The sequence below is a fragment of the Aquarana catesbeiana genome, linkage group LG02, assembly GCF_042186555.1.
Source record: "Aquarana catesbeiana isolate 2022-GZ linkage group LG02, ASM4218655v1, whole genome shotgun sequence".
NCBI classification, from domain to species: domain Eukaryota; kingdom Metazoa; phylum Chordata; class Amphibia; order Anura; family Ranidae; genus Aquarana; species Aquarana catesbeiana.
Window position 1 is genome coordinate 81,506,289 of NC_133325.1, and position 17,548 is coordinate 81,523,836.

Here is a 17,548-nt window from a genome sequence, read left to right on the forward strand (position 1 = left end):
CTATGGATGACTTGTATTTCCGTTTCTCCGCGCTCTCCATGGAGACCAGCTGTCCATTTAAACATCCAGGTGACGTGATAGCCCCACCCTCGCTGACGATCGCCCGTAGGACGTAACACATACGGGGAGGAGCTGTCTTGTGGATGTCACCAACTGCCATCTCTGGATTATTGCTGTTTTTATCATTTTGCTGGCATATCAATTGTTATATGCAGCACTACATAGTGCCACTGCTTCACAAGTGTTGCTACTTTGGGATGATTTTTATTAAGTGACTTAACAGAGAGCACTTAGAGCGTGTTTATTTTTTCTCATACTCGACTTGGGTGATCCGGTTCCACTGCTGTTGGTGAATTATCTCCATCCCATTGTGGATACAAGTGTGTTTGACCTTCTGTTAGCTCAGGGGTCCACCTTATCTGGTAAGAGCAATTATTTGCCGGAGGAGGGTCTGTCACTCAGAATTATCAGTATATTGGAATTCATCTTCCCACAAGGTGTCTTCATCTTCCATCCTTGCACTTATAGTTCTTCTATACCTGTGTATGGACTTACCTTGTTCAATATTGCACTACACTAATTTTTATTCTTTATATTCGTTTGAGGTGATGTGATTAGCCTCTAGTGTACAGCTTGCAATTTTCTATATTTATTAATTGTCTGCGCTAATTGTCCTTTTTTTTTATATTGCTTCCTCCTTTTATGCCTAATCACTCTGACACCTTCTCAGCCTCTGGTATATGGATGTGATGTTGCTGAATCTCAAAAGTTTGACCTAGTGTAATAAGGGAAGTGTTTTCCATATATCAAAGTTAGATGATTTTTTTAAAAGTATGCAAACAGTCCTTAAAATTAGGTGTCTTAGGTGTTTTTATTGAAGGTCACAGTTAACGCTACAGCACAAAAAGATGTTTAAACAGTTGTGTGCTTTTAACCTTGTGGCAACAGTTTGGGGAATTTCTGTTTTTGTTCCAGCTTCTCTGTGCCCCAGCACACAAACCCAGGTCTCTAATGACATGGAGGTGCTCGTGTGGCTTGCACAAAACCCTCGCTTTAACCCTACTAAACACCTTTGGGAGGAACTGGAACTCCAAATGCAAACTAAGTCTTTTTATCCAACATGAGTACCTGAGCTCACCAAATCTTTTTTTTTTTTTTTTAATTTGATCATGAGCACGAATTTCCACAGACACATTCAAAATCCGTGTGAAAAGCCTTACCAGAAGAATGAAAATTGGTGTAGCCGCAAAGGGGAAGTCCAGCTCCATAAAAGTTCTCATGATTTTGGAATGGGATGTCCAACTAAATTACAGTATATAGGTGTGATGGTGAGGTGTCCACAAACTTTTGGTCTTACATTGCAGGTTAGGCTGCTCTCAAATCAAAAAGGCAACTATGAAACGCTTTAGACAAGACATGTGGAAAGTGTAACATTAATGCAAAACCAAATATAGGGCTCAAGTCAAATTTATTTTGAAAATACTTTTAATTAGTCAATGTGTTTTGGTGAATATAAGGCTGCACCCTTATATTCTGTACATAGCTATATAGCTGTGGACAGTGAGAAGAACCAGGCTGAATGGGCCTTGATAAACAACAAAATTAGTGATATGATGGCAGCAAAGTGACGAAGAGTCTTTGCCACACTTCCATGGTTAGTCTGGTCTTTTATCAAAGCTCAATCAGTCCAGTTCACCTTTTTTTAAATTTCACAGCCCTAATAAAGTATTGCCCTTATGATTCCCAATGTGTGTCGACTGAATAACAATAAAGAAACTTTACACTTAGACCTTGGTTTGGCATCCTTCGGTTCACTTCCTATATCCTCTAGATAACCACATCCTCGCTATCCAATTTATTTTTATGGCCCAAGCTTTTTTCATGTTTCCCAGAAGAACAGTTCACCCACCAGAGCAGCAACTGTATTCCAGTTGTCTATTCTTTAAATCTTTTTGTGGTTACTGATAAACTGCCAAGTACAATATTGGATCTGCCTTCCACTGCTCAATGGTTAACAGAAATCTGTAAATGCTTGATTTATCAATGAATCAACATTGTTATTACATTCAAATCTGCTGGTCCTTCCTATAATTAACAAAGTAGGAATGTTTAGGAGGGATCGTACACTGGGCCTCCCTCTCATAACTCATAATTGCTATATGGGCTGCTGTTATTGTACCTTTATAACGGATTTACAGTTGCAGTCATATTCCTCACTCGTTTGGTATCTAAATGCAATGAAACTGATATTTGGGCTTGTTTAACCCTCTTCTGTTTTGGTGTTTTTTTTTTTGGGTTTTTTTTTAGGACTGAAAGAATTGTCTCCTGCTCCTCTAAACTTAAAACGTCTCAGTAAGGAAACACTGGCTATTGAACCCATTCTCATTATTATATCTCCTGGAGCTGACCCATCCCAGGAACTACAGGAACTGGCCAGTGCTGAAGTTGGCAGAGAATGTTATCGTGAAGTAAGTATATGAGACTACCTGGTTGATTTGTTATGTGTGGGTTTCAGGTTTTGAATGTAAAACTCTAGGTGGAGCTATTTTATCATCTAAAATAGGGTTTCATGGGTAAATAGTATGATGTTCATATGCTGTGAGCTGTGCTTACTGGTCAGATCCCATTGTTTTTTATAGGTTTATTGTGTTGAAGAGGTTTATTTTCATGTATAATACACATCTTAAGTGTTTTTCAGTTATTCCATGCACAGTGAATAAAGTGTACTTGCAGTTCAGGAGCAAACCGTATCAAAGGAGAATAGGAAATGCTGTTGCTCACTTTTTTCCTAAATACAATGGTTTAATGAATTTTAGGGCAATAGTTAAACCTTGACATCACATCTGTACCAGCTAAGATCCTGATTGTTTCGTGCTGTTTCCCCTTGGCACGTTCATAACACCATTGCAGCAATGGGGAGATTAATTTGTGTAGGAGTTTGGTGTTAGTAAACGCACTGTAATTATACATTTATTGTGATTATCAGGAAATGTGAGGCCACTTGTAAGGAATGGCTGTATTGTCTGTCCTGGTGTAGGCAGACGTGTCTCTTACCAACATGCATAGGCTTTTAGTTTAACACCACACAAACCTTTTTTTCATTGTTGGATAAAGTAGATCAGTGCTTTTTCCCCTATGTTTTTTTAGACAATGACCCCGAGTGCGGAATTTCCCACCCTGATCTAGCAGTGACAACCAGGAGTTTAATTTTCTTATTTCCCTCTCTGCATTGCACTGTATTCTTAATACAGTATAATGCTTTTTTGACTACACAAAAGTGCTAAAGATTCCTTCCAGTATTATGATGTCACTAGCTGCTACTTAATCTGCTAAGAATAAAGTAGTCCAAAAAATGCAGATGGCTGCCATGGCAGGATCAGTGCTGAAGGTAGATCTTATTATTAGGATCACATGCCACAAAAAACACTTGGCAGGATATAAAGCCACACTCCAAATACAATTTTATTTTCCTTTAAGGAAGACCTGTCACCCATTTGCTGTGAAGAAAACTGTTTTATGTGCTTCCTTGTCAGTTTCCTGTAAAGTGGATCTGTACTCAAATGCTAACAAAAACTGCATTAATTGGCATGCTGCAATGGATAAAGCGTAAGAAAAAGTGTGACATACTCCCATTTCCTGGAAAAAAGGGTTATTCTAGTTCTAGCCAAATATCTAAAGGCCTAGGCTTTCCATTGCTTGCCAAATATGGAGACCTAGTCACTTAGTTTTGTAATCTTAAAATAAATAGTCTAGTCTGGTTAATTACAGTGCCTCATCACTACATGTACAAACATATTCTTACTTCTCTTGATTGGGATTTCATAGGCACAAAATACTACAATATCAAAAAACTTTCTTAGTGTGTGAAAAGATACACAATGTTATTACATCATTGTTAAAATCATCAAACTGTATATAAAGTAACATAACCAAGTTGATGACATAATCCACAAAGAGATCACCATGCTATAACAAATCGGCAATTGTAGTGCCTCAATATTGTCATGAAAATAAGCCCCAACGTGTTTCAATTCATCCAGAATTTTTATCAGGGGGACATAAGCATGGTGGGATAGAACATGTGAAACATCAACTGCTAGAATGGGTGTGTAATCACTTTGTAATCCTCAGTGTATAGCTGAAGATGCACAAGATGAAGCACTACAATTGCTAGTATGTTATAGCATGGTGATCTCTTTGCGGATTACGTCATCAACTTGTTTATGTTGTTTTATATATGATGATTTTAACAATGATGTAATAAAACGATGTATATGGTTTTTAAACACTAAGAACTTTTTTTGTAGTATTTTTGTCTATAAAATCCCAACCAAGAGAAATAACTATATGTTACTTTTGTAATTCTTGCTAGTCATCAAAAGGGAGGATCAGATTGACTAATTTCTCTCATCATCAGAAAACATGGGAACAAATGAGTAGGTCTTTATTGTGTGAGCACCACTGGGTAGCTTGGGGACAAGCATTTTCTTAAGAAAAGATACTTGTGATAGTTATTGGATTAATTTTTTATCTAACCAGTTTGGCCAGAATATCATCTTAAGACATCCCCACTGTAATACCACTGTAATGACATGTTGAACTTTTTTCTTCATACCGCAGATGCTTCAATAGTATTAGTTTCACTTGACAATACATTGCACATGCCTATTCCATCTCATGGTTGAAGTGCAATGCAAACAGGATAATGTAATTAGTAGAGTCTTTCAAATAGAAACAATGTATAGATAAAGGCCTTCTGCAAGGAATTAGAATTTCTCTTCACTTACAGTACAGTAAAACCTTGGTTTCAGAGTAACTTGGTTTGAGAGCATTTTGCAAGACAAGCAAATTTTTTTTTATAAATTTTGACTTGATATACAAACGATGTCTTGATATACAAGTAGCGCCATGTCACAACTGAGTATAAAGTAGAAGAGAGGCGCCTCTAAGTGTAGCAATATGGTTACCTTTAATGAAGGTACAACATTTAGCGAATCACATGGTTGATGATTAAAACGGGCACATCTAAGTATGCAGGCATCCGGGGTAAAGATGTCCACATAGACCATCCTCCTCACCGCCACTCACGTCGTCCCTTCCACTCAGCGCTCCACGAGCGGTTCAAGCCTTGCTTTCAGATCACTCTACTGCAGGGTAGTCCCCCCTATCACAATTGCAAACAGCTGTACCCCGGATGCCTGCATACTTAGATGTGCCTCTTTTAATCATCATGTGAGTTGCTAAATGTTTATTAAATGTAACCATATTGCTACACTTACAGGTGCCCCTCTTCTCTTTTAAACTCTGTAGCTCCTGCTGGATTTTGCTTCTAATCCCCTTGTGGGGGCTTCCATTTATGGATGGACATTTTATGGTTACACAACCTATCACATTGCTATAATATTTTTATATGGACTATAAACTGAAGGACTTTATGAATAAATGATTGTGGAACGAATCATTTGATTTTCCATTATTTTTTATGGGGAAATTTGCTTTGATATATAAGTGCTTTGGATTACAATCATGCTTCTGGAACTAATTATGCTCGCAATCCAAGGTTTTACTGTAGTTTCTTTCGGGGCTTTTATTACTGCCTGTATCCCCCAGCCATAGTCAGTTATTATACTTAGAGCCTTTACATCACAACGTTACCAAGTGCCATCCATCCTGCCATTGGATATCACCCAGGCATTTTAGAACGTCTTTTATGTTTTTTTCGATATTGGAGTAGCTTTTGCACCAATTGCTGTATGTGGAGGTCCATGTATTCAGAAAGGCTTGAAGTGTGAGACCAGACTCCTGAAACTATGGGTTTCTGGGCGGGGTTGGGGGGAGGGGGTTATTTTCTCTGCTTTTATTTTCCAAATCAGTTTAAGGACTACTTTTCAACAAAATATTGAGGCTCTCCCCATTAACTTAAACAGGATTAGAAAAGGACTTGGGCCTGGGGGGATCTCTCTCTACATTCTCACTTTTTACAATAGGGCTTTTTGGAAACATTTTGTTAATGTGGTGAGTTTCCAAATTGGAACGAATTGTAAGCCTTTGTAGGACAGATTTTTTTCCTCCTCTGTCCGAATACTGAATCTGGGGTTATAAATAAACATATATATATATATAGATATATAGATATATCTATATATATATATATATATATATATATATATATATAGAAATATAGATATATCTATATATATCATCATTGTAAAAAAATACAAATCCGATTTCTGCTTGTGGGATGGCATAAGCATTGAGCAGTTTATCATTAATGCAGACCTTTGGTCATTTCTTCATCTTTCCATCTATTAAATCTTCTGCCCTTGTTGTTTTAACTTTGGATAGTAAAACATTTTTTTTTCTGCCAGTAAATACCTTATACAGCCCACTTCCTGTTTTTTGTCTGGTAAAAAGCCTAGGCTTATGACAACATGCACAGCTCTCTCTCTCTCACTCTCGTGAGAGTTTGCTAGGAAGGGAGGGGCAATGAGTCTTGAGAGGGCCAATGAGAGCTGCAGAGCTGGAGGTGTGCCTTTGTGTGGCTGTGTAAATCCAGGAAGTGAACAGGCAGCGGTTTCAGCTGCTCACAGTTAAAATAGCTGCAGCCAGACTATGCATGTTGGAGGGAGATTTCTGGAGAATATTTGGCAAGTACAGAATCACATTATGTATAAAATAATATGCAAAGTGGTTGGAGGGAAGCTTCAGAATGGCAAAGATGTTTTTATTACAAATTATATGTGCAGACTGCAGTTCCGCTTTAAAGCAGAGTTCCACCCACTTTTGAGAGGTGGTCGCAAACAAAAGACCACCCCTCGTTTTTGGATATTGAAGTTTTTTTTTCCAATAGTACTATTTTGGAAGTACAAGTGTACTTCCGATTCAGCCGAGCCATGGACCAGAGCATCTTCGTCGGCGAGCACTCCTTTTGTCTTCTGGGGCCTGTGTGTGACCCAGAAGACAGGCTGGCCATTCACAAAGTGCCACGGGACTCGCACAGTCGGAAACCGACAGTGAAGCCGCGAGGCTGCACTGCCGGTTTCCCTTAGTTGTAATTGCGGCGCCTGCACCCGATCCGATAGATGGATCGGCTTCGGGGGGCCGACATCGCGGGCTCCCTAGACGGGTAAGTTTCCTTATTTAAAAGTCAGCAGCTACAGTGTTTGTAGCTGCTGACTTAAAAAAAAAATATAAAAAATTGCGGCTGGAACACTGCTTTAAGAGCAACTTCTATAGGGATGTTTGGTGAGAGTATTCATGTTGCTTTTGGAGTCCAGAAGCACTCTTTTTCTTATTCGTTTTTGAAAGTTTAAACCTTGGGATGGAGAACTTTGGGAGCTGGCTTTAAGGGTGAACACAAATATCCACCTTTTTATCTTTTTACTAATCTATTTGTACTACATGCCACAGTGGTTTCCCTAGTTTGTAGTAAATTGCTTAAATTGAATTCTCTGCATTGAAAATCCTGCCTTTACTTTGTCTAGAACATAGCTACACTTTATAACCATACACTGACAGCTATGTGTAATTGTTAAGAATTTGCTGACTTGAGTGCAAAACTGTCCTTGTAGGTGGCGATGGGACAGGGCCAAGCCGATCTGGCGGTCCAGACACTGAGAGAATGCGCCCGGGAAGGGGAATGGCTTTGCCTCAAGAATCTGCATCTCGTCATCTCTTGGCTGCCAGTCCTGGAAAAGGCAAGTCAGACAAAAATATTTCTTAAATTCTGAAAATATTTAAACATATCTTTTTCTTTTTTTATTCTTTACTTTCATTCATGAATGCAACATCATTTCAAGAACAACATTTATATAGGTCTGATGCCTGGTAAGCTGTGTTTTAAGCCTAGTGATGGACGTTACACATAACCTGTAATTCCTTTTTTGGCATCAACAGGTCTTAATTTGAACAGCATGCCATTAGTGGAGATGGTGACATTATGACTGGTTACTATCAGAAGTTAACAAGCTGATCTGTGTTTGTGTTTAAAAGTCAGGACCACCAAGCCAAACTATTTATTAAAGCTTATCAAAATCACTTTTTGTGTAAACCCAAATTAATCTATTTATTTATTATAACTGGCAGACTGTGTAATGTAGAGTTTCCTATAACAAAGAGTTATGATTCCTAGTATTTTAAAGGCGGTGGATATTTGTCATAATGAGTCTCTACTCCAGCACTGAAGACTGTGGTTGCCTCAATCATGTAAAGAGTGCTAGTTAATGGGACAGGCTTATCACTTTGTAGGATGCTGCAGACCAATGCATGGAAGAGCTGGTTGCACACTGCTCCAAAGCAGCCTGCAAGATCCCATACACTGCTGTGAGAACCCGGGTGCCCGCCTGGTACACAGCCAAAACAATTTTTGAAGAATGAAGAAGTTGGCGGCACATACAGAAAATAAAATCGACTTCTTTATTGAATATCCATTAAAAGATGAAACATGACAACCACAAGGTCCACAGATGCTCAGTAGATGCTTTTTTTTACTCCCATGCTTACTCATTACTAATTGTCGCAGGTGTACTTGTTCGCTTAAGACTACAAGCCGACAGGTGGGATCAATCAATGGACAGAGTAAAAACCACCCACCAAGGATGATCACAACCCATACAGTCCAGGTCTGCAGCAGTAAAAATCACAAGACAGAAACATAAAATAAATAATTTCCATACAAAGTAAGAAATGATCAAGAAGGAAAAAAAAAGTAATATGGAGAGGAATCATGAAAACAAAACCAAATCACTGAAAAAAATGCCTATAAACAAAGAATGACATGATGCAGCATATATATTCTATGAATATGACCCAACAATATTCCCACTTAAACAAAAAATGTCTACTGAATGTTGAGTGTTCAGAGAAAAAATAAAGCATAAATAAAAATGAAAAAGGAACTGTGATATAAAAATATAATGACTAAACCATCAATAATAAAAATAAATGTGTAAATATATCATGCATCCCTAAATATGAATGTAGTAAAAAATAGCTAGTCACTCCCAGCCACAAATATTACTGCAGCATCAAATCTACTGACTCAGTAGGTACACCCTGACCTGTAAATAAGAAGAATACTTTGCTGTAGATCTAGCATCACTTCTGGGATCCAGTTAATGGAAGCTTCCAGCAACAAACAGGACTATAAGCTTTGGCAGCTGACAGCTGTCCTGTTTTTTTTTTTTGTGCCCCTGTGCCCAGGCTATGGATATTCAAGTATTTACATCTTCTTACCAAATGGTAAAATAGCTTTAGAGCTGATCTCCAGCTTTATGTTCACCTTAAAAAGTTAATTTGAGCCAAGCTGGGTCAAACAAACTATTCGCTACAATAACATGTGCGCCTACTGGGTGTGCTGTATAAACTATATGTAGCCTCAGCTACGTACAGTCTACAGCAGTGAGTTCTGGTGTGAGATGAGACCTTCCTGTTTCACACCCAGAATAAAATAGTGCCAGGCTGAGTGGCACTCAGCCATTCATAAGCAGTATTGTATTCTGTCAGTGAATACAAAGCTTCCTCTGATTGGCTGAGTCAAAAATCCTGATGTCATTGGCTCGCTTGACTGGTCTTAGATGGGAAGGTCTCGGCTCACACCTGGAACTCACTGTTGTTTACTGTATGTAGCTGAGGATACATACAGTTTATACAGCATGCCCAGCGGGCATGTTAGTATAACAAATAGCTTGGCCCAAACAACTATTTAAAGTGAAAGTAAAGCTGGAGATGAGCTTTAAAGCAAGCCCTAACCTTTTTAGCTGCAGGCACATTATCCTCAAAGATTAATTAACTCAAGAAAGGGCAAACAGTCGCATCTTTGCTATACTTTTAATCGTCTGCATAGCAGTAAAAACATTGTGTCTTTTTTATCATAACTCTGAGTGAAATAATAAATTGTTAGGGGTGAGATATCTTGGCCAATATCTTCCATTTTGTTCTTGGCTTGTTCTGTGAATGAAGCATTTTTTTGGGTGATTGGTATCCTTTCTGTCCCAATTGGTGTTTCAGTTTGCTCTTGCTTTTCTTGCTACATTAGGGAGTATATCCTTGTTTTTAATATCACAGTTTATCTTCTCCATAATCACTTTCAGAAACACAGAGTACTTTGTTGGTTTCATTTAGTGTATACTCTAACAGACAGATCTTTGTACTTTAACAGGAATTAAACACCCTTCAGCCAAAACCCGGATTCCGTCTGTGGCTTACTGCTGAAGTTCACCCTAAATTTACCCCGATCTTATTACAGTCAAGCTTGAAGATAACATACGAGGTAAACTTCTTCTAATTTACAATGTCACCTTGGGCTCATTCAAAGTGAAATTATGTTAAAGGGAACGTGTAGGGGTTTTGTGTATATTTTCTTCATTGCGTGTAAATCATTTAAATCTTCACAGGCAGTGAGCATATGGAGCTCTCAGCTGATTTTAATTTTTTTAATTTTTTCTCCTTGCTACCTGTTGTAAAAACCTATTTACAAGGCTCAATAGTTCAAACTGTAATTCACACATAAAATTCAATGGGTCAGAGCAGTGGCTCATCCTTTATTAGATAGCTCCATTTGAGGTTTCATTGAGAGACATTATGTCTTTAAAAGAAAGCATTTGAGCTATGCTCTTGGTCAGTTCACACATAGTTATGGGAAGCCTTTGTCATGTGTTAAAGAAGAATTCTGGTTATGTCAAACAAAACAAAAAAAAATTCCCAGTTCAACTTACCGACCAGCCTAAAACCAACCAAATTATCCTGTCCATCTAACAGTATGTGTTAAAAACAGGGGTTTAGTTTGCACACTTTTGCAAATACATGCGTAAGCTGCAAAGCCACTCCAGACACCCCAGTATTATCTGCAGTCCTAACTCTATACATTTTTGAGTGCCTCCACAGTGGAAGCACTTGCATTATAATGGATAGATGGAGGGCAGGTGAGGCTGGAGGGAGGCCACCCTTGCTTAAAGGCGCAGGGGCACACTGGACACCCAGCATATAGCACAATGGCAGCAAAGGTGTCCAGTGCCTCCCCTCCTCAGTATTCCAACAGTACAAACAAGTGGCCACTGCCCTCACCTATAACTGGCCTTTGCATCAATTCTTTTTTATGGCATTTTTTACATAGATACGTTGGTCCACCTTTGACCAATGTAACTATGCATATAACATTTCTGTGGGATCCCTCTAGAAGCTGAAACATCACTGCAGTAAACACAGCTATTCTAGTGATCTCCACTAGCTTCTGGATCCCATGCTGAGCGGCTGCCCTGCTGTATTCTGATCACAGGAGATCGGCCACTCAGCACAGGCGCCTTTTAGAGAATGCTTAGCATTTTTTCAATGAACTCTATCATTGAATGAGGTAGAGAGCATAACATCTCCGCCCTGCCTCTCCACCTTGTCATATCAAAGAATGCTTCACAGAAGCTAGTGAAGATCACTGGCGTAGCAGTGTCTACTGTGGTATGGTCATATGCTATGGTTCCACTTATTTGACTTCCTGCAGAAACAATTCATACATTTTATGACATGGAAATGTTTTTCTAGTAGAAATCCATTTCTTTCCTATGTGGAAAACTGTAAGAGCGAATTGCGTACATGTGTGCATTACCATATGTGTATTGGTGTGATTGAGTTCATAATGTTTATTTGTAAGACAAAGAACACTGTAGTTTTTCTTCAAAGTATATGTGTCAATTTAAAGGCCAGCTATAGCTTAAAGGCTAAGTTTAGCTAAAGATTCAGCACAAGGGACATAACTTAGTATGATGTGTCCCTTGTCTGGCTTCTTCTCCTTTCAGTAGAAATCCTAATTTTTTTTTACAAGCTCCCCCACCCCCCAATTACTTTGCACCCACATAGTAAACCTCTGGCACGGTGGTGGTTAATACAACTGGTGGGCTGTCAGAAGCTGTCATCAGGAGACACAGCAAGATTTCTGCTGAGAGCAGAGGAATCCAGACAATGAACACATCATGCTAACTGTAAGTTATGGTGCTTGTGCCGATTCTTCTTCTGTTTTTAATTATACCTAAACTTTAAAAAATAAATAAGTAAATAAATAAATTTTAAATATATATACAGTTGGGACGGAAAGTATTCAGACCCCCTTAAATTTTTCACTCTTTGTTATATTGCGGCCATTTGCTAAAATCATTTAAGTTCATTTTTTTCCTCATTAATGTACACACAGCACCCCATATTGACAGAAAAACACAGATTTGTTGACATTTTTGCAGATTTATTAAAAAAGAAAAACTGAAATATCACATGGTCCTAAGTATTCAGACCCTTTGCTGTGACACTCATATATTTAACGCAAGTGTTGTCCATTTCTTCTGATCATCCTTGAGATGGTTCTACACCTTCATTTGAGTCCAGCTGTGTTTGATTATACTGATTGGACTTGATTAGGAAAGCCACACACCTGTCTATATAAGACCTTACAGCTCACAGTGCATGTCAGAGCAAATGAGAATCATGTAGTCAAAGGAACTGCCTGAAGAGCTCAGAGACAGAATTGTGGCAAGGCACAGATCTGGCCAAGGTTACAAAAAAATTTCTGCTGCACTTAAGATTCCTAAGAGCACAGTGGCTTCCATAGTCCTTAAATGGAAAACGTTTGGGACGACCAGAACCCTTCCTAGATCTGCCCGTCCGACTCAAACTGAGCTATCGGGGGAGAAGAGCCTTGGTGAGAGAGGTAAAGAAGAACCCAAAGATCACTGTGGCTGAGTTCCAGAGATGCAGTCAAGAGATGGGAGAAACTTGTAGAAAGTCAACCATCACTGCAGCCCTCCACCAGTCGGGGCTTTATGGCAGAGTGGCCTGACGGAAGCCTCTCCTCAGTGCAAGACACATGAAAGCCTGCATGGAGTTTGCTAAAAAATACCTGAAGGACTCCAAGATGATGAGAAATAAGATTCTCTGGTCTGATGAGACAAAGATAGAACTTTTTGGCCTTAATTCTAAGCGGTATGTGTGGAGAAAACCAGGCACTGCTCATCACCTGTCCAATACAGTCCCAACAGTGAAGCATGGTGGTGGCAGCATCATGCTGTGGGGGAGTTTTTCAGCTGCAGGGACAGGATGACTTGTTGCAATCAAGGGAAAGATGAATGCGGCCAAGTACAGGGATATCCTGGACGAAAACCTTCTCCAGAGTGTTCAGGACCTCAGACTGGGCCAAAGGTTTACCTTCTAACAAGACAATGACCATAAGCACACAGCTAAAATAACGAAGGAGTGGCTTCACAATAACTCCGTGACTGCTCTTGAATGGCCCAGCCAGAGCCCTGACTTAAACCCAATTGAGCATCTCTGGAGAGACCTAAAAATGGCTGTCCACCAACGTTTACCATCCAACCTGACAGAACTGGAGAGGATCCGCAAGGAGGAATGGCAGATCCCCAAATCCAGGTGTGAAAAACTTGTTGCATCTTTCCCAAAAAGACTCATGGATGTTTTAGATCAAAAGGGTGCTTCTACTAAATACTTAGGACCATGTGATATTTCAGTTTTTCTTTTTTTAATAAATCTGCAAGATTGTCAACAATTCTTTGTTTTTCTGTCAATATGGGGTACTGTGTGTACATCAATGAGGAAAAAAAATGAACTTAAATGATTTTAGCAAATGGCTGCAATATATACTATATATATATATATATATATATATATATATATATATATATATATATATATATATATATATATATATATATATATATATATATATATATATATATAGATAGTTGTGTTCATAAGTTTACATACCCTGGCAGAATTTATGATTTCTTGGCCATTTTTCAGAGAACATGAATGATAACACAAAAACCTTTCTTTCACTCATGGTTAGTGTTTGGCTGAAACCATTTATTATCAGTCAACTGTGTTTACTCTTTTTAAATCATAATGACAAGAGAAACTACCCAAATTACCCTGATCGAAAGTTTGCCCTAATAAAAGGTTTACATACCCCAGTTCTTAATACTGTGTATTGCCCTCTTTAACATCAATGACTGCTTGAAGTCTTTTGTGATATTTGTGGCTGAGGCTCTTTATCTTCTCAGATGGTAAAGCTTGCCCATTCCTCTTGGCAAAAAGCCTCCAGTTCCTGTACATTCTTGGGCTGTCTTGCATGAACTGCACATTTGAGATCTCTCCGGAGTGACTCAATGATATTGAGGTCAGGAGACTGAGATGGCCACTCCAGAACCTTCACTATATTCTGCTGTAGCCAATGACAGCTTGACTTGGCCTTGTGTTTTTGATCATTTTAATGTTGGAATTTCCAAGTACGTCCCATGCGCAGCTTCCTGGTTAATGAATGCAAATGTTCCTCTGGTATTTTTTGATAACATACTGCATTCATCTTGCCATCAATTTTGACCAAATTTTCTGTGCCTTTGTAGCTCACATATCCCTAAAACATCAGCGATCCACCTCCGCGTTTCACAGTAGGAATGGTGTACCTTTTATCATAAGCCTTGTTGACTCCTCTCCAAAAGTAGTGTTTATGGTTGTGGCCAAAAAGCTCAATTTTGGTCTCAACACTCCAAATGACTTGGGCCAGAAGGTTTGAGACTTGTCTCTGTGCTGTTTGGCGTATTTTAAGTGGGATACTTTGTGGCATTTGGTTTCCTTACACATTATGCTAAAGTTTTACGACCCCTCTGTGACTAGTATCCCCCCCTGCATTCTATAGCTCTCCCTCTGTCTTATCTCACTAACTCTGCTGCTATCTTTATTACCATTGATTTGTATGTGTTTGGTTTTCTCTTTTTTTTTTTTTTTTCTTCTTCTTTAACATGCTGCTTAAAAATTTGTGAATGAGTACTGCTTGGACCTTGAAGAAGGGGACATACCCCGAAAGCTTGTCCTGAAAAATTGTATGTTAGTGCAAATAAAAAAAGTATCACGGACAGTACTCAATTTTCTCTGGCATTTGTGTAGTAATGGCTTTCCATGCATCCCATCTTTCTTCAAGTGCCTCCTTAATGTGCATCTTGAAACACATGTTTTCAGAAAGTCCTGTATTTCACCTGAAGTTATTTGTGGGTTTTTCTTTGCATCCGAACAATTTTCCTGGCAATTGTGAAGTTATTGACTGAAGTGACTGAAATTTTAGTTGGTCTACCTGACCGTGGTTTGGTTTCAACAGAACCCCTCATTTTCCACTTCTTAATTAGAGTTTGAACACTGCTGATTGGCATTCTCAATTCCTTGGATATCTTTTTATATCCCTTTCCTGTTTTATACAGTTGAACTACCTTTTCTCACAGATCCTTTGACAATTCTTTTGCTTTCCCCATGACTCAGAATCCAGAAAAGTCAGTGCAGCTCTGGATGAAAGATTCAAGGGTCTGTCAGGAGTCCAGGAACACATTGAACTTTTTTTACACACACACTAATTACAAGCAAACAGATCACAGGCGAGGATGGTTACCTTTTAATAGCCATTCAAACCTTGTGTCAGCTTGTGTGCATGTTATCAGGCCAAATCACCAGGGTATGTAAACTTTTGATCATGGTCATTTGGGTAGTTTCTGTTGTCATTATGATTTAAAAAGCATAAACAAAGTTGCTTCAGCCAAACACTAACCATGAGTGAAAGAAATGTTTTTGTGTTATCATTCATATTCTCTGAAATGACTAAGAAATCATAAATTCTGCCAGGGTATGTAAACTTATGAGCACAACTGTATATACACACAGGTGCATCTCCAAAAAATAATAATACCATCAAAAAGTTAATTTATTTCAGTAATTAAATTCAAAAAGTGAAACTCATATATTTTATATACCGTACATGTGTCTCACACAGAGTGATATATTTCCAGCATTTTTTTTTTTTGATGATTATGGCTTACAGCTAGTGAAAACCCAAAATTCAGTAACTCAGAAAATTAAAATATTACATAAGACCAATAAAAAAAAAGGATTTTTAATAGATTTTAATGGAGGCGATCAGCCTGTGGCACTGCTGGGAAGCTATGGAAGCCCAGGTTGCTTTGATAGCGGCCTTCCGCTCAACTGCATTGTTGGGTCTGGTGTCTCTCATCTTCCTCTTGACAATACCCCACAGATTCTCTATGGGGTTTAGGTGAGGCAAGTTTGCTGGCCAATCAAGCACAGTGATACCATTATCATTAAACCAGGTATTGGTACTTTTGACAGTGTGGGCAGGTACCAAGTCCTGGTGGAAAATTAAATCCGCATCTCCATAAAGCTGGTCTGCAGAGGGAAGAATGAAGTGCTCTAGAATTTCCTGGCAGAGGTTCCTGACTTTCGACCAACACCAGCAGATGACAAGGCTCCCCAAATCATCACTGACTGTTAAAACTTCACACTGGACCTCATGGAACTTGGATTCTGTGCCTCTCCACTCTTCCTCTAGACTCTGGGACCTTGATTTCCAAATAAAATGCAAAATATTCCACAGTCCTTGATGATTTGGGGAGCAATGTCATCTGCTGGTGTTGGTCCACATTGTTTTTTTATTGGTCTATTCTAATTATTTTATTGTAATAATCTAATTTTCTGAGATACTTAATTTTGGGTTTTCACTAGATGTAAGAAACAATCCTCAACATTTAAGAAAGAAATGCTTGAAATATATCACTCTGTGTGTAACGCATCTATATAATATACAAGTTTCACTTTCTGAATTGAATCACTGAAATAAATTAACTTTTTGATGCTAATCTAACTTTTTTAAGATGCACCTGTATTTCAATTGTTTTTATTTCCAAAGCTCCCCAGGCCAAGTAGTAAAGTTATATGTCCATCTGGAGGCCATAAGTAAACAACCCCGCTAATCATGTGACCAGACTAAAGCCATCTGGAAGAAGGTAGGTATAAAAAAATTAAAGCTGAGGGGCCTCCAGGGAGGTAGGGGTGACCCTATGGGTGGATGGATGGCAGAGCCCTGAGTTGGGTTTTATAGAGATGTGTTTGCGTTGCCCATTCAAAGTTGTATGTCATTTTTGCATTGAACTTGCATTGTTTTTTATTTGTGTATTCAAATATGCTGGAGTAAAACAGCTGGAGGCGTGGCCATTCACTGTCATGTGATTTATTTTGCCTCTGTTAGGGATAAGGAATGGGGACCACAAGTAAAGACCTGTGAGTTAGAGGCTAAAAATGCTGCTCTGATGATAATTTTTAGGTCCAAGTGTTCTCTTCTACTGTTCAGTATGGTGCTACTTTTGTACATGAATAAAGTCTCCATTTCAGTTCTTCATTTAATTAAGATCATTGTTGTTATGTAGTTCTGTAGTTCTCCCTTTTGTCTGTAGCAGTACTGTCACGGAACGTCCCACACTCCGCTTGAGTGCTTCCGTCATATACCACTTCCTCCCAGTCTGTATACAGATATCAGATATTCCAACCTCCCTGAGCAGAAAACAAGGCGACACGTGCTTCACTGCTAACATGGACTGTTTATTATGAATCAAAGTTACAAGACTTTATATGCCGTTGGAACCTCCTCTAACAATACAACTGTAACTTAATTAACATGAGCTAATTATCTAATTCTTTATACAGCCTAGGTGACTGA

General features: G+C 38.7%; 1 protein-coding gene across 3 annotated transcripts in view; it reads left to right on the top strand.

Annotated features, from left to right (window-relative positions):
• DYNC2H1 (dynein cytoplasmic 2 heavy chain 1) overlaps positions 1-17,548 on the top strand; it is a 669,732-nt gene that overhangs the window by 409,743 nt on the left and 242,441 nt on the right. For all 3 annotated transcript variants that reach the window (XM_073613106.1, XM_073613107.1, XM_073613108.1), the window contains 3 exons: positions 2,308-2,468; positions 7,572-7,697; positions 10,160-10,270. In XM_073613106.1, coding sequence (XP_073469207.1) covers positions 2,308-2,468; positions 7,572-7,697; positions 10,160-10,270 — 398 coding nt within the window. The remainder of the gene's footprint in view (positions 1-2,307; positions 2,469-7,571; positions 7,698-10,159; positions 10,271-17,548) is intronic.